At 39.8% G+C, this 23,142-nt stretch overlaps 1 protein-coding gene across 1 annotated transcript in view; it reads left to right on the forward strand.

The window, feature by feature from the left end:
• Window positions 1-21,701, forward strand: part of LOC128364247 (protein NLRC3-like) — a gene marked incomplete at its 5' end in the record, with an annotated part of 86,253 nt that extends 64,552 nt beyond the window's left edge. The window contains 5 exons of the mRNA XM_053324787.1: window positions 14,736-14,804; window positions 18,584-18,615; window positions 19,252-19,340; window positions 21,137-21,314; window positions 21,550-21,701. Coding sequence (XP_053180762.1) covers window positions 14,736-14,804; window positions 18,584-18,615; window positions 19,252-19,340; window positions 21,137-21,314; window positions 21,550-21,701 — 520 coding nt within the window. The remainder of the gene's footprint in view (window positions 1-14,735; window positions 14,805-18,583; window positions 18,616-19,251; window positions 19,341-21,136; window positions 21,315-21,549) is intronic.
• Between the last annotated feature and the right edge of the window lie 1,441 nt (window positions 21,702-23,142).

Genomic DNA, 23,142 nt, shown 5'->3' on the forward strand with positions numbered 1-23,142 from the left:
ATTATTTAGTGTTTATTATTCAGGGAGCAGTGAATGAGTGAATTATTTAATGTTTATTATTCAGGGAGCAGTGAATGAGTGAATTATTTAGTGTTTATTATTCAGGGAGCAGTGAATGAGTGAATTATTTAGTGTTTATTATTCAGGGAGCAGTGAATGAGTGAATTATTTAGTGTTAATTATTCAGGGAGCAGTGAATGAGTGAATTAGTTAGTGTTTAGTATTCAGGGAGCAGTGAATGAGTGAATTATTTAATGTTTATTATTCAGGGAGCAGTGAATGAGTGAATTATTTAATGTTTATTATTCAGGGAGCAGTGAATGAGTGAATTATTTAGTGTTTATTATTCAGGGAGCAGTGAATGAGTGAATTATTTAGTGTTTATTATTCAGGGAGCAGTGAATGAGTGAATTATTTAGTGTTAATTATTCAGGGAGCAGTGAATGAGTGAATTATTTAGTGTTTATTATTCAGGGAGCAGTGAATGAGTGAATTATTTAGTGTTTATTATTCAGGGAGCAGCGAATGAGTGAATTATTTAGTGTTTATTATTCAGGGAGCAGTGAATGAGTGAATTATTTAGTGTTAATTATTCAGGGAGCAGTGAATGAGTGAATTATTTAGTGTTTATTATTCAGGGAGCAGTGAATGAGTGAATTAGTTAGTGTTTAGTATTCAGGGAGCAGTGAATGAGTGAATTATTTAATGTTTATTATTCAGGGAGCAGTGAATGAGTGAATTATTTAATGTTTATTATTCAGGGAGCAGTGAATGAGTGAATTATTTAGTGTTTATTATTCAGGGAGCAGTGAATGAGTGAATTATTTAGTGTTTATTATTCAGGGAGCAGTGAATGAGTGAATTATTTAGTGTTAATTATTCAGGGAGCAGTGAATGAGTGAATTATTTAGTGTTTATTATTCAGGGAGCAGTGAATGAGTGAATTATTTAGTGTTAATTATTCAGGGAGCAGTGAATGAGTGAATTATTTAGTGTTTATTATTCAGGGAGCAGTGAATGAGTGAATAAAGGAGAGGTTTGGGACCCAGCCAGGATGTATGACAACAAACATAAACTGTGAATCATATATTATGGGATCATATATGGAACATATGAGGTCATCTAACTTAAAGTGAATATAAATAATATTACAGATGAGAACACAAACATTTAAACTGTTTGTGAGAAATCAGATTGTCGCCATGGTTACTGAATTCACTCCAAAGTGAACCAGATGAAATGTGAATTAAGGTTTTTCTCAACATTGTAATTCAGTTTAAAGCTGTGATGAACTTCTGCTGCAGCTTCCACTTTTTACTGCAGACAGATGTTTGCTGTTATTCACTCACACATACATTTGAATGTCTTCATCACATCACGACTGTTTTAATACAATTTAAATGAATCAAACACTCAATGATTTAACTCTGTTCATTCAGAGCTGAAAGTCTGATGGTGCGTTCATGAAAATCTGAATGTTCTTAGATGTCTTTAAATGCACCATCTGCTCAATATTACTCATATTTATTATATTTATAAGCAGGATGTTGAGTTTTTGAAACAAATCAGATTCAGAGGAAATTATTTCTTTATTTCATGAATTTGACCCGTGAAACGTTTTTGTTCTTCAGTGTTTAATGCAGTATTACAGTAAAAGTACTGCAGTATTATAGTGATGTAGTATGCAGTATTACAGTAAAAGTACTGCAGTATTATAGTGATGTAGTATGCAGTATTACAGTAAAAGTACTGCAGTATTATAGTGATGTAGTATGCAGTATTACAGTAAAAGTACTGCAGTATTATAGTGATGTAGTATGCAGTATTACAGTAAAAGTACTGCAGTATTATAGTGATGTAGTATGCAGTATTACAGTAAAAGTACTGCAGTATTATAGTGATGTAGTATGCAGTATTACAGTAAAAGTACTGCAGTATTATAGTGATGTAGTATGCAGTATTACAGTAAAAGTACTGCAGCATTATAGTGATGTAGTATGCAGTATTACAGTAAAAGTACTGCAGTATTATAGTGATGTAGTATGCAGTATTACAGTAAAAGTACTGCAGTATTATGAGTGATGTAGTATGCAGTATTATAGTAAAAGTACTGCAGTATTATAGTGATGTAGTATGCAGTATTACAGTAAAAGTACTGCAGTATTATAGTGATGTAGTATGCAGTATGTTATTTCCTGCTGACCTGCAATTATTTATCTAACACACACACACACACACACACACACACACACACACACACACACACACACCTTGTAAAGAAGAAGGGAGGAGCAGACAGGTAGCAACAGGTGAAAGTATTCAGTCAGACGCCATTTCACAGTCATCAGAGCAGAAGCAGGAAAACAGTGTGAGGCAGGTGAGTGTTAATATCAGGACTGTAAATAATGATTACTGTCATTATTGATCAATCTGATGATTATTGATCACATTCATTGTTTAGTTGATTAAATGTGAAATGACAGAGTTTGAGGTGTTAAACGTTGTTTCCTGTTGTTGTTTTCCTGGTTTGTGCGTCCTCACAGCGATGTCACGTGACTCACTGCTGAGCTCTAAATAGAGAGAAGTCACAGTTAAGAAGCACACACATGTTTATCTGAAGTCTGTCTGTTGGATTTAAACCAGAGTCAAAGTTTCTCTTTGTGATGACTAGAAAACACACATGGTTGTAGTTAAAGTCATGTAAACTAATAAGAAGCTACTAAGTTGAGAGGCAGGACTGGGTTTATTATACTGTGTATGTGTGTGTGTCTCCAGTGTTACTGGTTTACCTCTCAGACTCCAGAAGATGAAGAAAGAGGAGGAAGAGGAGGACGGAGCAGAGTCTGTAATATCCAGCTGTCTGTCTATGAAGAGTGACTGGTCTAAAGGTGATGGTCCAGTCTTCAGTACTGAACCTGGACCCTCAGACACAAAGTAAGAGACTGTTTCTACTGTAAACTGACCTGAAGATGATTCAGTTTAATATCATTTGATAATCTACATTACAACAATATTTATTTTATAAAACTTTTTATAATTCAGTCACTGATCCTTTTGGTCTTTGAGCAGTGACTGCATTATTTCTTTATTTATATCTTTTCATTTAGTGAAAGATGCTTGATTGCTGTTCTCAATCAATCAATCAATCTTTATTTATAAAGCACCAAATCACAACAGAGTCATGTGAAGGCTCTTTCCACATAGAGCAGGTCTAAACCGAACTCTTCAGGTTTCATTTAAAGAGACCCAACATTCCCACATGAGCAGCACTTGGTGACAGTGGAGAGAAAAAACTCCCTTTAACAGGAAGAACCCTCAGAACCAGACTCAGAGTGGGAGAACATCTTTTAACAGGTAGAACCCTCAGAACCAGACTCAGAGTGGGAGAACATCTTTTAACAGGAAGAACCCTCAGAACCAGACTCAGAGTGGGAGAACATCTTTTAACAGGAAGAACCCTCAGAACCAGACTCAGAGTGGGAGAACATCTGCCTCGACCGGTTGGAGTAGAGAGGAGAGAGAGGAAGGAGAGGAAGGAGGAGAGGAAGGAGAGGAGAGAGAGGAAGGAGAGGAGAGAGAGAGGAAGGAGAGAGAGGAAGGAGAGAGGAAGGAGAGGAGAGAGAGAGGAAGGAGAGGAGAGAGAGAGGAAGGAGAGGAGAGAGAGGAAGGAGAAGACAGAGAAGCACATTGAAGGTCCGAGACTGGAATCTGTCATCCAGACGTCTACAGGCCCAGATTACCTGTGAGACCAGAAAGCACAGACAACTCCGGGGAAGAAGTTTAGCTTATTGATGCATTAATAGAACATGAATGTTAATGGATATAGATGGATGGATAGAGAGAGAGAGAGGGAGGAGGAGAGAGGAGCCCAGTGCATCATGGGAGTCCCCCGGCAATCTAAGCCTATAGCAGCATAAACTAGGAGCTGGAAACGGCCCGAACTATAAGCTTTATCACAAAGGAAGGTTTGAAGCCGACTCTTAAACGTAGAGAGGGTTCTGCCCCCCGGAACCAATCTGGGAGATGGTTCCACAGGAGAGGAACCTGAGAACTGAAGGCTCTGCCTCCTGTTCTACTTTTAGAGATACTAGGAACCACAAGTAGACCTGCATGCTGGGAGTGCAGTGTTCTAGTAGGTTCATAAGGTTCTGTGAGCTGGGAGCACAGTGTTCTAGTAGGTTCATAAGGTTCTATGAGCTGGGAGCGCAGTGTTCTAGTAGGTTCATAAGGTTCTATGAGCTGGGAGCGCAGTGTTCTAGTAGGTTCATAAGGTTCTATGAGCTGGGAGCACAGTGTTCTAGTAGGTTTATAAGGTTCTATGAGCTGGGAGCGCAGTGTTCTAGTAGGTTCATAAGGTTCTATGAGCTGGGAGCACAGTGTTCTAGTAGGTTCATAAGGTTCTATGAGCTGGGAGCGCAGTGTTCTAAGTTCATAAGGTTCTATGAGCTGGGAGCACAGTGTTCTAGTAGGTTCATAAAGTTCTATGAGCTGGGAGCGCAGTGTTCTAGTAGGTTCATAAGGTTCTATGAGCTGGGAGCACAGTGTTCTAGTAGGTTCATGAGGTTCTATGAGCTGGGAGCACAGTGTTCTAGTAGGTTCATAAGGTTCTTGAGTCTCTAAGGAGACCCAACATTCCCACATGAGCAGCACTTGAAAAAAACTCAATTTTAACAGAAAGAAACCTCAGAACCAGACTCAAAGTGGGAGAACATCAACTGACCAGTAGGAGTAGAGAGGAGAGAGAGGAACATTGAATCTCAACATTGAAGGTTTATTATACTGTGTATGTGTGTGTGTCTCCAGTGTTACTTTTTTACCTCTCAGACTCCAGAAGATGAAGAAAGAGGAGGAAGAGGAGGACGGAGCAGAGTCTGTAATATCCAGCTGTCTGTCTATGAAGAGTGACTGGTCTAATGGTCAACTTCTAAACTTCAGTAATGAACCTGGACCCTCAGACACAAAGTAAGAGACTGTTTCTACTGTAAACTGACCTGAAGATGATTCAGTGAGACGCTTTCATGAAGGTTGTAGTGTGGATATGAAGGAAAGAAATAATGAAGTAGCTTCCATTCAGCTGTAATCTCCAACAGATCTTCATGTTCATGTTAACCAGAGACAGAGACAGGGCTGCTGTTTGATTTTCCAGTCAATAAATGTAAAGTAGCAGCAGGTAACCCAGGGTGATATTTACTAAGGATTTACTAACAAGTCAAACTGTGTCTGTCCTTATTTACTAAAGGACTGCAGCAGCAGGTACAATGTTTGGTCTCATGTAATACAGACTGTGTCTTAACATGTTCCTGTTCAAAGACACTAAATATGGGAGGAGGTCATGTAAATGTATAGAAACAGCCTGCTGCAGCTGATTTATCACTGCAGACTGACCACTGCAGCAGAGGAAACTGTGTCTGATGTTTAACGTCACACTCACACAGAGGGAGAGAGACTATAGCAGAAACAGAGAGAGAGGAACACGAATGAAAAGATGCATTATGAAGATATTTAGCAGAGCTCTCTGTTCAGCAGCACAACACAAAAGAGCAGCAGTCAGTTATTTTTCACTAGTGGACTTTTCTGTTTGGCTCAGTTTCCTCCTGCTTATTGTTCCTGACTTTTAATGGATCAGAGTAGCTTAAAGGAGCCTGTGGAGTTTACTAACAGACTAAAGTCATGTTCTCATTGACTTACTTACCAAAACACATTGTGTGTCTCCTTGTGGTGTAACTAATGTGTTGAATCCACTTCCCTCCTCATCAAACATCTATTTTAAATCCTGCATTGTTTACATGTTTACTAGCTTACAGTCTTCTTCTTCTTCTCTGCCTTTGCTGACACATTGTTGTTTCTGTCTAATTACTGATGAACTCTTGTGATTGTAGTTTATTTTATTTCAAATTGAATGTGTTGAATCTCAGAGGCTGAAGAACAGAAAGTGTGTAAGTGTGTAAATACTGACAGTCTGGACTGTTTATGTGGGGAAAGAGCTGCATGCAGCTTGTGAGCTGTCGGTTGGCCTCCACTAATGTCATGTGACATAAAGAATGTGTTCATGTCCACAGAGAGAGGAAGAGGAGGGCTGTTTCTGTAGAGGAGCAGCTGTCCTGCTGTTCTTTGTGTCAGGACGTCCTGAAGGATCCAGTCTCTACCAGCTGTGGATACTGGTTCTGCAGACAGTGCATCACCTCATACTGGGACCAGTCTGCTTCATCAGGACACTCCTCCTGTCCCCAGTGTGGAAAAAGATCCAGAACCAGACCTGGACTGCAGACAGACAGTCAGACCAGCACTGTACAAAGTAAGACTGAAGATCTGTCTGCTGATGTCATCATCTCTGAAAACAGGAATCTACCTCCTCTATCCTACTGAACATTAACAGTCACACTGATTTCTGTTTCATTCTACCTTTTTTCTTCTCTTTCAGCAGAAAGTGGTCTGCAGGAGGTTTTAGATGAACATCAGATCAGTCTGAGCAGCACATGTGAATGTGTGACTCAAGGAACTGATGAAGCAGGAACTAAAACCTTCCTCATCAGCATCTTCACTGAGGTCCACATCACACAGGGACAGAGTGAAGAGGTTAATACCCAACATGAGGTGTGGCAGCTCGAAACAGCTTCCAAGATGAAGACCCTCCATGACGCTCCAATCAAGTGTCAGGACATCTTTAAAGTCTTACCTGACCAACAGGAAACTGAAGAGGTTCATACCCAACATGAGGTGAGGCAGCTTGAAACAGCTTCCAAGATGAAGACCGTCCATGACGCTCCAACCAAGGATCAGAACATCTGTGAAGTCTTACACAGAGTCAGAGTGGTTCTGATGAACGGCGTCGCTGGCGTTGGAAAAACCTTCTCAGTGCTGAAGTTCACTCTGGATTGGGCACAGCGCTCCAACAACCAAGATATCAGTCTGCTGATTCTGTTCTCATTCAGGTCGCTGAACTTGATCAAAGATAAGCAGTACAGTCTGCTTATGCTGATCCATGTTTTCTATCCAACATTACAGAAGCTCACAGCAGAGAAGCTCGCTGGCTGTAAAGTTCTGTTCATCTTTGACGGCCTGGATGAAAGCAGACTTTCACTGGATTTCAACAACAGTGAGGTCGTGTCTGATGTCACACAGAAGTCATCAGTCAGTGTGCTGCTGACAAACCTCATCAAGGGGAAGCTGCTTCCCTCGGCTCTCATCTGGATAACTTCCCGACCTGCAGCAGCCAATCAGATCCCTCGTTCATGTGTGGACAGGGTAACAGAAGTACGAGGCTTCACTGACCCCCAGAAGGAGGAGTACTTCAGGAGGAGATTCAGTGATGAAGAGCAGTCCAGCACAATCATCTCACACATCAAGACATCCAGGAGCCTCCACATCATGTGTCACATCCCAGTGTTCTGCTGGATCATTGCTACAGTTCTGGACCACATGTTGACTCCAGACCAGAGAGGAGAGCTGCCCAAGACCCTGACTGACATGTACTCACACTTCCTGCTGGTTCAGACAAAGAGGAAGAAGAACAAGTATGACGGGGGACCTGAGACGAGTCCACAGGAGCTGACGGAGGCTGACAGGAACCTTCTTCTGAAGCTGGGGAGGCTGGCGTTTGAACAGCTGGAGAAAGGAAACATCATGTTCTACCAAGAAGACCTGGAGCAGTGTGGTCTTGATGTCACAGAGGCCTCGGTGTTATCAGGAGTTTGTACAGAGATCTTCAAAACAGAGAGTGTGATCTTACAGAAAACAGTCTACAGCTTTGTTCATCTGAGCATTCAGGAGTTTCTGGCTGCAGTCTACATGTACCACTGTTACACCAGCAGGAAGACAAAGGTACTGGAGGACTTCCTGGGAGAAACAGAAGAAGAAGAAGAAGAAGAAGACGACTCATCTCTGGATGACTTCCTGGAGGCAGCCATGCAGAAATCTCTCAGAAGTGAAAATGGCCACCTGGACCTGTTTGTCCGCTTCCTTCATGGCCTCTCTCTGGAGTCCAACCAGAGTCTCTTAGGAGGCCTGCTGGGTCAGACAGACAACAGTCCAGAAACCATCCAGAGAGCCATCAACAACCTGAAGGAGATGAACAGTGATGATATCTCTCCTGACAGAAGCATCAACATCTTCCACTGTCTGATGGAGATGAACGACCGCTCAGTACATCAGGAGATCCAAGAGTTCCTGAAGTCAGAGAACAGATCAGAGAAGGAACTCTCTGAGATCCACTGCTCAGCTCTGGCCTACATGCTGCAGATGTCAGAGGAGGTTCTGGATGAGTTGGACCTGGAGAAATACAACACGTCAGAGGAGGGACGACAGAGACTGATCCCAGCTGTGAAGAACTGCAGAAAGGCTGAGTAAGTCCAGATGTGATTAACATTATAAATCAGTGTAGATTAGTAGTTTAGTTCTTCAAATATAAATAATATAAATGTTTTATTATAGTTAAAATAGTGCTCTACTTGTTTATATGTGAAATAACATGTCAGTTATATTTAGTCTCAGATGTTGTTGAGCTGTTTAAATGTTGAGTTTAAATAATGTTGATGTTTATAGCTGTTAAGTTAATGAACAGTTATTCTATTTATTTCTAGTCATTATTGGATTTGACAGTGTTTTCTTCTCTTTCTCTTCCTTTGTGTGTTGGAGGATTCATTCAAACCTGGTGAAACACTTGAAGGACTTTAGAGGTTGTGGTTGAGGTTTTATTACAGCAGCATTTTATCAACATCTATCAGTATTTTACAGTTATCAGTGAAAGCAGAAAAGTTATTATTACATGATATATAATCAGACATACAGGTAATACCTGATTTTACTCAGCAGGCTTTAAAATAAGATCTGAATCATCTTTGATTATTAGTTTCATTAGTGTTTGTGAACAGTCAGTAAATGTAGCTGCTTATGGATGTGAACCTGACAGCAGCAGGTAGCAAAGAGAGATGATCTTTCTCAACTGGAACTGTTCACTGAGCTGAACTGAGTCTAAATATCCTGCAGTCACATTAAACATAGTGGACAGTAAAAGTGGTTTTCTAATCAAGATGTCCTCATGTTAACTTAGTGGAGACAGACATGGGATCAGATCACACACACACACACTGTGCACATTATGGAAGCCTCAATGTAACTCCATGTTCTCTCCTTCATCTGCAAGATTAAAGCTAAACAAAGATTAAAGTGTGCAGGTCTGAGAGAGAGTGATGAGAATGATTGTTTCATTCAAGCACAGTGAGACAGCATCAGCTGAACTGGGAGTGTTCTGGTAGCTTACTGGTTAAGATGCTTCCAGTATAACTGCAGCTTCCACTGATCTCTCTCCTCTTGTTTCCTGTTTATCTCTCAACTGTTGTTTTATATTAAAGGAATAAACTCATAATAATAATGGAGTCATCAGGCTGAAGCATCAGCTGGGCTTTGGGCTGGATCACCTTATCAAAGCTGGCCTGCTCAGTGTCTCCCTCTCTCTCTTCCACCAGCAACATCTCTTTTCTTTCTTTGCTTCATGTGTTTGTTATTGTCTAGCACACATTTCCTCTCATCCATGCACTTCCCTACACTACTGATTCTACACATTACACATGGAGTTTACATTTAGTTTGTTAATAACTTACTTTAATACATTATTTTAGTTTTTGAGATTCAAACATGTGTTCTCCTTGTTAGTCTGAACCTTGAGCCACTTCATGATAATATGTTGTAATATTTGTGTCATTACAGACTTACTGCCTGTGGACTCTCAGACACTGAATGTGAAGTTGTGACCTCAGCTGTGAAGTCCAACCCTCATCTGACAGAGCTGCACCTGTGGCTCTATGAACTGTCTGGTTCATCAGAGAAGCTTCTGTCTGCTGTACAGGAGAGTCCACACTGTAAACTGGCTCTGGAGTGAGTTCAATGACTGTAACTTTGGTAGATTGTTTTCTTTTTATTTAATTCACATCCTTCACTGTTTGGTTCATAATTTTCAGGATTATCTTGAATAATAATAATAATAATAATCTAAGAGATGAAACTAAATAATGAGCATGATAGGTTTCTTTATTGCACACTAAGAATATTAAACATGTCAATCATAAGCCGATATAATAAAACCAGAGCTCCATTAGCAGCAGCCATGCTAACGGGCATGATGAGTTGAACAGCTACCAATGTGAACTTGTCCAGTCTGCCCTGTTGCATGATGGGCCATAGCCAGCAATGCTAGAGATCAGGACTAACTTGTACTTATTAAACTAGGCAGTAACATACAATGATGATTGAAGTCAGAGATGATTGGAAGCTCCAAGGAGCTCAGCAGTGAGCAGAGATTAGAGAGCAGCTAAAGAATGGTGACTAAACATGAAGCACCAACCACCAGTTATATGCAGAGCTTACCATAGCTGTTAGCTTTACACACCTTTCATCTGTCATTTATTGAAGAGCCATCAGGATGCTGTAGATGACCAACAGTCTAGATGTTGAAGAGGAGCTGATAATGACCTCACATGTCTGCTGAGTACATTACATCATTAATAAATAACCTGAGTCTGAAGATCAACGTGCTCCTTCATTTGATATATCTGTAGACCTTGTTAAAGGATGAATAAAAGAGGTCAATGAATTCATCTTCAGAAGAAAAGGGGCTTCTAAAATCATATTGTAAATATGATAGAATAACTACACAGTCAGCCTGTAGATCACATCACCTGTCATCTACATCATGTTGTCATAGTCATAATGACAGCGACGCTAAATAAAATAACGTAATCAGTGAAATGACAGCAGAATACATGCAGCTCAACATTTGACTTTTACTCTGAAATGCTGCTGGTGTTGTAGCCAGCGATGGTGAAGCTGCTGATGCATCAACTTCAACTTATTTATATCACTTTAAACACAATATCATTGGTCCAGAGTCCTTCACACATAAGAAGACTAAATAAATACAAATAAAAACACAATAAAAGAATCTGAATGATGCTGCGAGAGGCAACAATGTGATGCTTCTATAAATAAAACAGAAACGCTGTCAGGTTTACAGAAACATAACTGCTGCTGAACACAGTGAGCTGAATGATGATCTGATGCTACATGTCACACTGAGGAAGATGAAGTCCTGACTGAGGAAGATGAAGTCCTGACTGAGGAAGATGAAGTCCTGACCGAGGAAGATGAAGTCCTGACCGAGGAAGATGAAGTCCTGACCGAGGAAGATGAAGTCCTGACCGAGGAAGATGAAGTCCTGACCGAGGAAGATGAAGTCCTTACCGAGGAAGATGAAGTCCTTACCGAGGAAGATGAAGTCCTTACCGAGGAAGATGAAGCCCTTAATGATGAAGATGAAGTCCGAATGATGACGATGAAGTCCTCAATGATGACGATGAAGTCCTCAATGATGACGATGAAGTCCTTAATGATGACGATGAAGTCCTTACTGATGAAGATGAAGTCCTTTACTGATGAAGATGTTCTGAATGAATGAAAGGAAACTAAAGTGAAAGACGAAGCATGAAAATAAGTGTTTCCTGTCCAGAATCATCAGTATCAGAGGAGCATGGTCAGCTCTGTACAAATGTTGGAAATCAAATCAAACTAACAGTGAAGTTTACTGTTTAGCCTAGCAGCTACGTACATGCAGCGCTAGCTAGGAAGCTTACTGCTGAATCACTGGAACCCAAATACAAAGTTAAATGCTGCATAGAAACAACCTTCAAAGTGACTTTATGAAAAGCTCTTGTGATAGATGTTACCTGTGAGCAAAGAAAGATGCTCACTTACTTACTGGAAATCTTTAGAGTGGCCATGTTTCATGAACATTGTTTGATGAAGAAACAAAACAGAGCAAGGAAGCATCTTCTCTCAGAGAAGATCTTTGGCTGGACACAGACTGCGGCTCACTGAACCAGGCACCTGAATCAATGTTAATTAGGACAGCTGATCTCATCTGTGTGTGACTTGACTTTTGGACAAAGGCTAGGTAAAACTATTGCTGCTTGAAGAGAGGAAGTTAAAGTGATGCAGACAGCAACGCAGCTACAATATCTAGATAGAAATCCAAGTACTAGGCTACTAATATTTGCACACACATGTTCCCACAGCAGCAGAGAGCAGTCACGCTGACTGAACACTGCTTCAATGAACAGGCTACAATTGATAAACATGCAGTGAGTACAACAGCAGACTGAGCTGGTTGACAAAGCCTGATACTTGACATTTCTCCCAAGAGTCAACTACTTGAATCTGAATCATCCTGATATGCAGCAGCTCTGAAAGCACTAAGCAGAGAGGGAGAAACATTTAAAAAGACAGCTGCAATATGATAGGCTGACAAAGAAGGTGTGTCAGCGTGCTATTGGTTAGATGTGAGCAGGTGATGTGAACAGCTGACGTCTTAATTGATGCCCCAGAAATGACAGAAAGGAAATGATGAGCTGTGAGAAAGATCAGAATGACTGAGGGATGAGAAATCAAACTATAGATGTGAGCTTGTAAAAAAGATGCTCTTCCTGTCTGAACTTTCTCTGAGCTTCATTTTTACATTTAAGGAATAAAATGCATCAGAAAACATACATTTAATAAAAAGATGATGTGAAGAACAAATGTTCATCAAAATAATGAGCATCAAACTGTTTGATCATCAAATGCATGAAGTAAATATAAAGTTTCCTCTTTCATGATAACATATGTTGGAATATTTGTGTCATTACAGACTTCGGGACTGTGGACTCTCAGAGACTCACTGTGAAGTTTTGGCCTCAGCTCTGAAGTCCAACCCTCATCTGACACATCTGGACCTGAGTGGAAACAAACTGTCTGATTCATCAGTGAAGTGTCTGTCTGCTGGACTGGAGAGTCCAAACTGTAGACTGAAGACTCTGGAGTGAGTTCACTGACTGTAGCTTTGGTAGATTTATTTCTATTTATTAAATTTAAATTCTTCAGTGAAGTTTCAAATGTTTGGTTCATAATTTTCAGGATTCGCTGAACACAAATGTGTAGAATGTAAATGATTCAGGAATTTAAAATCCACAGTCTTGTTGTGAGTAAAAATGACTTCCAGAGTGTAAACTAATATGAGGCTTCAGCAGTCTGAGTTCCACATATCAAGTAAGTATGTTTGTGTTTCTTCAGTGTTTCCTTGCTGAGCTGCAGTGGAGGGATCCAAACTCAAAGAGGGAATTTAGTTCTAAATATTCTGTTTCAAATTCATCAAGTTTACTTGATGAAGGAGAAATATTTCTTCATTATTATTATTTAATGTTTTAATGAATAATGTCTGATCATTGATATTGATGCTTCACAACACACACACACACTCTAACACACACACACACACACACATATACACATACACACACACACACTCACACACATACACACACACTCACACACACATATACACATATACAAACATATACACACACACACACACACACACACATATACACACACACGCACACACATATACACTCACACATATACACACACACACACACACACAGTAACACACACATGCACAGTAACACACACACATACACACACACCAGAGATGGGGGACTCGAGTCAGACTTAAGTCGCCAGATTGAGGACTTGTGACTTGCTACTCATGACTTGAGACTTGACTTAGACTTGCATGCAATGACTCGACAAGTCATTGCTGTCTTGGTTAATTGGTGAATAATTATAAAAATATATATTTTCGATTGGATGTTTCCTGTTGCATGTGGGCGAACCTGGCAACCAGTAATCTCTCTACTAGGTGATGCGCCCGCCATCTACAGTAGAGCGGTCGGGGTTTGGAAGATGGAAAGTGCTACCAGTTCTGCTGCTACTGCAGCCAGTGTTCCCAAAATCATAACATTTGGATTTAAAGACTATTCAACTCAACAAAAGAAACGATTCGCCGTGTGCAATGTGTGCAGCGCAAAAATATCCGACACATCCAGCACCACGTCAAATTTCATCCGCCATTTCCGACTACACAAAGAAAAGTAGGTAATGTCTCTAACGTTAGCTAATTTCACATTTCACATTTTTTATTAAGTACTCTGTCTGGTAATTATTGTTTGGTAATTCTGATCCTGCTGGTCCTAGTGAGTATTTATAATTATCCTTTAGCATTATATCCCCTCCCTCTATTTGTTAGCCCTTTTGTGCAAAGGAGGGCGACATAAAACTTAAGCTGCAGTCTCTTAAAGTTTTAAGACGGTTGTCTTCCAGCTTATTATATTTCTATGACTTGACTTGTGACTTGCTTGACCTAAGCTATGACTTGACTTGACTCGACTCTCACAAAAATGACTTGGGACTTGCTTGAGACTTGCATATGTGTGACTTACTCCCATCTCTGACACACACACATTTTCTAATGTACACATACATACACACACGCAAAGACACATATACACACACACATACATACACACACGCACAGACACACACAGACACACATCCTTCAGAACACATACACACACACACACACACACTGTAACACACACACACACTGTAACACACACACACACTGTAACACACACACACTGTAATACACACACATACACGCGCACACATACACTCATACACACACACAGTAACACACACACATGCACAGTAACACATACACACACACACACACACACACACACACACACACACACATTTTCTAAACTTGTACATTTGAATCTTCTTCAGCTCTGAACAGATTATGAAACATTTCATCATTTCAAACATGAACTTTGTTTCTAAACTGAATTCATTTATTCTTTATTCAGATTGTGGCTCTGCAGTTTGTCAAAGATCAGCTGTGATTATCTTGCCTCAGCTCTGAAGTCCAACCCCTCCCATCTGAGAGAGCTGGATCTGAGAGGAAACAGCCTGAAGTCTTCAGACGTGAAGCAGCTGATTGATCTTCAGCAGAGTCCAGACTGCAGACTGGAGACTCTGAGGTCAGTAGAGAGTTGGAGTCAGTCTGTGCTGGTTTCAGCAGTTTAGTATTAAACACAGTCAGTATCAAAGTAAAGATCCAGTATTTCCTGGTGAAGCTCCAACCTTCTCAGTGCTGCTTTCCTCAGTGAAGCTGTGAGAGGAGAATGGTGACAGGCTTCAGGATTGGACAGAAAGACAGAGAGAGAGAGAGAACAGTCAGCTAATCAGATGAGCCAGAAGCTTGTTGTGATCATGTGTTTGAGTCGATGTGAAGACGACTGTTGTTGTTGTGTTGATGTCTGCAGGAAATAAAGCTGAATTACAGCTGACAGCCTTACAAGATGTATAGAGACAGTGATCCTCATCATCAAATCTGATCTCAAAGTGTTTGTTCTCTCATGTCAACACTAAACTATTGATCAGTTCATCTTTATCAGAGCTCTAAGATCAGTCTGACTGCAGCCTGCAAATCACTGGCTCTGATTTCACACAAGCATCATTACGTTTAGTAACCATGTGGTCTTTAAACAGACCAGAACCTCTGCTGAAGTCCAGGAATCACAGCAGCTGTTTAGCTGAGAGCTCTGACAGATTGTCATGTGATGATTTAACAGCAGGAAACATCTTCAAATCCCACAGAGACTCTGTAGCTTTAAACTTTGATAAGAGTTGACATGTATCAGCAGTAAATCCATCAGTAAACTGATGAGTGAATGTCTCTGTTTCTGCAGTAATGATGTGTTCATGACTCTCAGCACTTTATTTCCTCTGTGTACTTGAGTGAAATCTGCAGAGGAAACACACTTGATAGTAAAAGTGTGTGCAGGTGTGTGAGCTTGGAGCTCAGTGTGTTCACTCCAACATGTTAACATGAGAGCTGAAAGGAAGCAACGCTGCACAGCTGTTCCACTTCTGGTCTGAACAGGACTGAAGTCCCTGCTGCTCTTTATACTGGATGTGCTGCATCACTGACTGACAGCTGATCAAGTGAGTCTCACTAAACACTCATTTATCTCCTCTGTTCTTTCTTCTTCTCTCATCAGATGGGATTGATCTCTGTCAGAGTGAGAGTGAACATCCAGGAGTGTTGAGAGAGGATCAGCTGGATCCTGATGATCCATCTGGAGTCTGGATCTGGATTTTGAGATCTTCACTGAAGTCTCTTAACTGACTCCAAACTGAACAGTTATCTCTGGATTTAGCTGAAGATAAAAACAGGTGTTATAAGTCAGACTGTGAGCCTGGGCTCATATTTATCAAGTGTTTCAGAATCACACTGAGAGTTAACGAGGACTAAAACTAATGAATGAAGCAGAAGAGAATTGACTGTGACTTTCAGCAGGAGAAGGATTACTGCTGGGAGAGAGTGAGACGTGGCTGTTTTACCACAGTCAGAGCAGCAGAGTAGAAATAATGATGACGTGTTGTAGTTTTCTCACAGTCTCAGCTGGAAATATGAAACAGTGGTCATTTGGTATATTATGTGTATAGACAGGTAACCAGGCAGGTAACTTACCAAGGTTATGAAACAAACTATGCAAATATTAAATGTATCCAGCTTTTATATGCAGAAATATGATTTTAAAATGAACAGTTTATATCTCATTATGATATTTAACAAGTTATTTACATAAGTAAACACTGCTCAGCCAATCAGGTGTCTTTAACAATAACTATATCATTTAAACTTGTAGGTGAGATCATGTGATCCAGCCCTATCCAATCACATCCTTTCCATCTAGTTTTCTACATTAGTGCAGCATCTTGCATGTATTGTACAACAGTGCACACAGCGATAATGATGCAAATGGACACAACTTGATTAAAAACATGAAATGTATCTTCTCCACTGTCCAACTCATCTCCAGCTGAACCTCCTGTTGACTTATGTGTTTTACAGCTCTTTGAAATCTATCTGTGCCATCAGCAGTTTGAACACATCAATCATTCAATAAATAAAGCCTCCATTAGTTTTTCTCTAACTTCACACTGAGTGGAGGGAAATGAATTAGTGCTGATTATCAGCACAGATAAATATGGAGCCTGGTCTTTGCTGTCAGGGCTCTGGATCAACCTGTTTGATAAGTCTTTATCTTCCTTTAAATCACTTCTTCTAACTCATTTTTATCCACTGATCTACCACTTATTTAGTTTTATATGCTGTACATCTTACATTTGAATCTTCTTTGTATTTTCTGGTTTATTTTCTTAAAATTTTCTTGTATTTCAATATTTGAATACATTTTGATAAGATCCATCACACTGACACAATGGTTTAAATTCATTATATGTGTTTTTTTCTGTCACACTTACAAATGTACGGTCAACGCAGCTGGTCGCCCACCTAAAACTCAGTTCCTCACTGATGTCACCAAGTGCTGCTCAGTCTAGACCTGCTCTATGTGGAAAATGCCTTCAGATAACTTTAATTTTGATTTGGTGCATATAAATAAAGATTTATTGATTGATTGAGTTATCAGGCTGGAAATGCTATCTTATGTCTATTTTTGTTTGTTTTTTGTTTTTTTGGTGAAAAATGCCAGTTTTATCAATATTATTATGGTTTTAAGCTTTATTTTGTAGAGTGTACTTCTTCTGTTGGTCTTTGCTGTCAGGGCTCTGGATCAACCTGTTTGATAAGTCTTTATCTTCCTTTAAATCACTTCTTCTAACTCATTTTAATCCACTGATCTACCACTTATTTAGTTTTATGGGCTGTACATCCTACATTTGAACCTTTTGTGTGTTTTCTGGTTTATTTTCTTGCTGTATGTTTGTTAGTTGAGTTTTTAGTCCAATTTAAGTCTTTTATGTTTCAATATTCTAAACAATATAACTTTTGATAAAATTCATCACATTGAAATTCAGTATATTTGTGGTTGTTGTTGTGAGAGCTACAAATGGTCAATATTGTCAGGTTGGAAATGGAAATGTTATTTAATGTGTTTTAGTGAATAAAACCAGATTAACATATATTCTTGTTATTATGGGTTTAATCTTTATGTTATAGAGTGTAGTTCTTCTGTTCCGCCAGCAGGGGGAGGATCCACCAAAACAAGCTAGTTCGTCTCCTCAGACAGAGAACAGCCTGCTGAATGAACACTAACGTCTCCTGTCTCTGCTTTTCTTCTATAAAACAGGTTAGTCATGTGTGTCAACGTGTCACAACTTATCACTAAAGACATTTTAAATCTCTCTGATGTGTTTCAGACCGAGTTTAAGATAGAAAACTGTTAGAAACGTTTTGAATTGAAATGGAGCTTCGTAGAGTTTAGCTAGCTCCCGTGATTAACCCTTGTGTCGTCCTCCCGGGTCAAATTGACCCCGTATTATTCTTCTTTCCTCCCTTCCTTCCTTCCGTCTGTACTTCCTCAATCCCCCTTTCTTTCCCTCCTTCCTCCCTCCTTTCCTTCCTTCTTTCCTTTCCTACCTCCTTCCTGCCTCCTTCTCTCCTTTCTTTCCTTCTTTCCTTTCCTCCCTTCCTTCCTCCCTCTCCCTCCTTTCCTCCTTCTTTCATTTCCTCTCCTCCCTTCCTCCCTCGACTCGAGGACAACAGGAGGGTTAAACAGTTAATAGCTGCTCATTCAGATTAATGAACTATGTTAATGTGATTTAATATTCTTCATAATGTAAATGACCAAATGTGTTTCTATAATGTGTTCTTGTGTTATGAAGTGTGTGCATGTGATTGCAGGACAGGACCAGCAGAGGGCTCCAGTGGTATTGGTATGAGGGAATGATGAAGAGCAGCATGCAGAGTATGTAGAGCTCAGCTATGAGAGACAGAACCTGTCCATGTTATCATGTGTCTCTGATAGTTTCAGCAATAAACACAACTCTACTGAAGGTAAAGTCTCTGCCTCTCATCATTGATATCACACAATATCACACTTTATATTTAGTAAAAGTCTTTTATTTGTGCAGTTAAACACAAAATAAGCTTAATATAGTATTAAAGTTACTGGTAAAGTAGGTCACAAACCGGGCCAGTTAGTGGCAAAAAGGGAGTCCACACAGGAGATATCAAATCAAAATTAATTTATTATTAAATCATTTTAACTTGAAATTAAACTAATAGGTAAATTAGTCAAATGGAAATCAGATTATACCAAACAAATATAATAAACTTATAGCAAAATAAAGCAAAAGGATGTGTGATAGGTTGTGTTTAAAAGTCAGTCATGTGTGCAGTGTATGGATGAGTGAAAGGTGTTGTGTGAAGTGTTGAATGCAGGAAGTAGAAATACTTCGGTCCACATGGCAGGTGGAAGCCTGAACCCAAGTCCAGTCTGAAGGCAGCAAGAGAGAGACTGTACAAACATTCAGACAGCCCTTAAATCCCCAGTGCTCCATACACCACAGGTGAGACAAATTGGACTGACGACCTGTCCCCACCTCCACCCAGGGAAGTCACACAGCCAATGAACAGACAGAGGGGCAGGCCGTCACAAGTATATTTTGGAAGCTGGTTACAACAACAGTAAAACAATGTGTTTTAGTTCATAAAGACTTTACAGCAATATTTGATAACTGAACTATTACTGATAGATGTAACAGCAGGAAAAAGTACCTCAAACTGTACTACAGTAAAGTACTAGTACCTCTAACTGTACTACAGTAAAGTACTAGTACCTCAAACTGTACTACAATGAAGTACTAGTACCTCTAACTGCACTACAGTAAAGTACAAGTACCTCAAACTGTACTACATAAAAGTACTAGTACCTCAAACTGTACTACAGTAAAGTACAAGTACCTCTAACTGTATTACAGTAAAGTACAACTACCTCAAACTACTACAGTAAAGTACAAGTACCTCTAACTGTATTACAGTAAAGTACAACTACCTCAAACTACTACAGTAAAGTACAAGTACCTCTAACTGTATTACAGTAAATTACAACTACCTCAAACTACTACAGTAAAGTACAAGTACCTCTAACTGTACTACAGTAAAGTACAACTACCTCAAACTGTACTACAGTAAAGTACAACTACCTCAAACTACTACAGTAAAGTACTAGTACCTCTAACTGTACTACGGTAAAGTACTAGTACCTCTAACTGTACTACAGTAAAGTACAAGTACCTCAAACTGTACTCCAGTAAAGTACTAGTACCTGTAACTGTACTATAGTAAAGTACTAGTACCTCTAACTGTACTACAGTAAAGTACATGTACCTCTAACTGTACTACAGTAAAGTACTAGTACCTCTAACTGTACTACAGTAAAGTACTAGTACCTCTAACTGTACTACAGTAAAGTACATGTACCTCTAACTGTACTACAGTAAAGTACTAGTACAGTCTGGATAATCTTTGGTTTTTATTCATCATTAATTCTCATCACTCAGGTGTCTCGTGTTATTTGGACTGAAACTTTAAACAGTAAAATGTTTCTACTGATCTATAAAAACATATTTATCTCTTTTACTCGTCACTTTATTGTAAACTCAGGACTTTTGTCCATGTCGGGATCCTGTAGGAATGATGACTCTTTATTTTCCAGTGATCTGATTGGTCGGTGGTCTGGAGCAGGTTGACTCTTCAGCATCAGTTGCCGTGGTGATTTATCCGGTTTAACAGTGACTCCAGTAAACCTGAGTTAATCCCAAACAGAGCCGGTTAATTTAATCCAGACTGCTGAAGACTCCCAGAGTTTACGGCTGGTTCTTCATCACAGCGCTGTAAACACATCAGGAACGACACTTTACTCTTCTTCATGTGTAAAAAACAACGCAGTAACATAAAGTGTAGTATAAAGTACACAGTGACAATACTCCCATAGGATATTACATCACAAGAGAACAGGAGCTGTGTCTGAAATCACTCCGTATTTACTACACAGTGCTCTACATTTACCTTCCACCATTTTATGTGAGTGTTGAATGACTGTGTAAAAATCTCCACTAAACACTCATCACCTGCTTTATTAGGTACACCTGTTCAACTGCTCCTTAACTCAAATATCTAACCAGCCAATCACACGGCAGCAACTCAGCTCATTTATTCATGTAGACGTGGTGAAGACGAGCTGCTGAAGTTCAAACTGAGCATCAGAACGAAGAAGAACGTTGGTTTAAGAGACTGTGAACGTGATCTAGAACCATCTCAGGGTTTACAGAGGATGCTCCCAAAAACAGGAAAATGCCTTGTTGATGCCAGAGGTCAGAGGTCAGACTGGTTGGAGATGATAGAAAGGAAACAGTCCCTCAAATAACTCCTCATTACAACCGAGGTCTGCAGAAGACCGTCTCTGAAGGCTCAACACGTGGAAGCTTGAAGCAGACGGGATCCAGCAGCGGGAGACCAGACCGGGTTCCTCTCAGCTCAGAACAGGAAACTGAAGATCACCAAAACTGGATGATAGAAGACTGGAAGAACATCGGCGGGTCTGATGAGTCTCTGCTGCCACATTCAGACAGTTGGTTCTGAACATGAAGCATGGATCCATCCTGCCTGGTATCAGCGGGTCAGACTGCTGCTGGGGGGGGTCATGGTGTGTGTGTGTGTGGGGGGGGGGTTCCTGGCACATTTTGGACCCTTTAGTACCACCTGAGCATCATTTAAAGACCACAGCCCACCTGAGTGCTGCTGCTGACCATGTCCGTCCCTTTAAGACCACAGTGGACCATCTTCTAACGCTCCATGTCCCAAAGCTCAGACCCTCTCAGACCGGTTTCTGGAACATGACGATGAGTTCACTGGACTCAAAGATCTCAGTCTAACAGAGCAGCTTTGGGATGAGGTGGAACAGGAGATTGTCATCATGGCTCTGCAGCAGCTGTGTGATGTCATCATGTTAATATGAACCAAAATGTGTGAGGAATGTTTCAGCACCTTGTTGAATCTCTGCCACCAACAATGAAAGGGGGTCCAACCCGGTACCAGCAAGGTGAACCGTATAAAGTGTCTGGTGAGTATTTTGTCCTCAAATATTCCACCATGGAACCAAAAAAGTAGAGTCCACATTTTAAAGACGTGAAAACTACCGTCACATGACTCTACAGCTGATGATGACGACACAAAATGATGAAGATTAGAGTCAGAAATCTTGATTTGCTGCTGACTGAATTATTTAGTGTTTATTATTCAGGGAGCAGTGAATGAGTGAATTATTTAGTGTTAATTATTCAGGGAGCAGTGAATGAGTGAATTATTTAGTGTTTATTATTCAGGGAGCAGTGAATGAGTGAATTATTTAGTGTTTATTATTCAGGGAGCAGTGAATGAGTGAATTATTTAGTGTTAATTATTCAGGGAGCAGTGAATGAGTGAATAAAGGAGAGGTTTTGGACCCAGCCAGGATGTATGACAACAAACATAAACTGTGAATCATATATTATGGGATCATATATGGAACATATGAGGTCATCTAACTTAAAGTGAATATTAATAATATTGCAGATGAGAACACAAACATTTAAACTGTTTGTGAGATTGTCGCCATGGTTACTGAATTCACTCCAAAGTGAACCAGATGAAATATGAATGAAGGTTTTTATCAACATTGTAATTCAGTTTAAAGCTGTGATTAACTTCTGCTGCAGCTTCCACTTTTTACTGCAGACAGATGTTTGCTCTTATTCACTCACACATACATTTGAATGTCTTCATCACATCACGACTGTTTTAATACAATTTAAATGAATCAAACACTCAATGATTTAACTCTGTTCATTCAGAGCTGAAAGTCTGATGGTGCGTTCATGAAAATCTGAATGTTCTTAGATGTCTTTAAATGCACCATCTGCTCAACATTGCTCATATTTATTATATTTATAAGCAGGATGTTGAGTTTTTGAAACAAATCAGATTCAGAGGAAATTATTTCTTTGTTATTTCATGATTTTGACCTGTGAAACATTTTTATCCTGCAGTGTTTAATTTCCTCCAGCAGAGGGCGACATCACATCAGTTTATTAGAGACTCATCAGCAGAGGAGGAAGTACTCAGATACTTTACTGCAGTAAAAGTATTCATTCAGTAATGTACAAATACTTCATTACAAGTAAAAGTACTGCAGTATTATAGTGATGTAGTATGCAGTATTACAGTAAAAGTACTGCAGTATTATAGTGATGTAGTATGCAGTATTACAGTAAAAGTACTGCAGTATTATAGTGATGTAGTATGCAGTATTACAGTAAAAGTACTGCAGTATTATAGTGATGTAGTATGCAGTATTACAGTAAAAGTACTGCAGTATTATGAGTGATGTAGTATGCAGTATTACAGTAAAAGTACTGCAG

Source organism: Scomber japonicus, chromosome 9, assembly GCF_027409825.1.
Source record: "Scomber japonicus isolate fScoJap1 chromosome 9, fScoJap1.pri, whole genome shotgun sequence".
Classification (NCBI taxonomy): domain Eukaryota; kingdom Metazoa; phylum Chordata; class Actinopteri; order Scombriformes; family Scombridae; genus Scomber; species Scomber japonicus.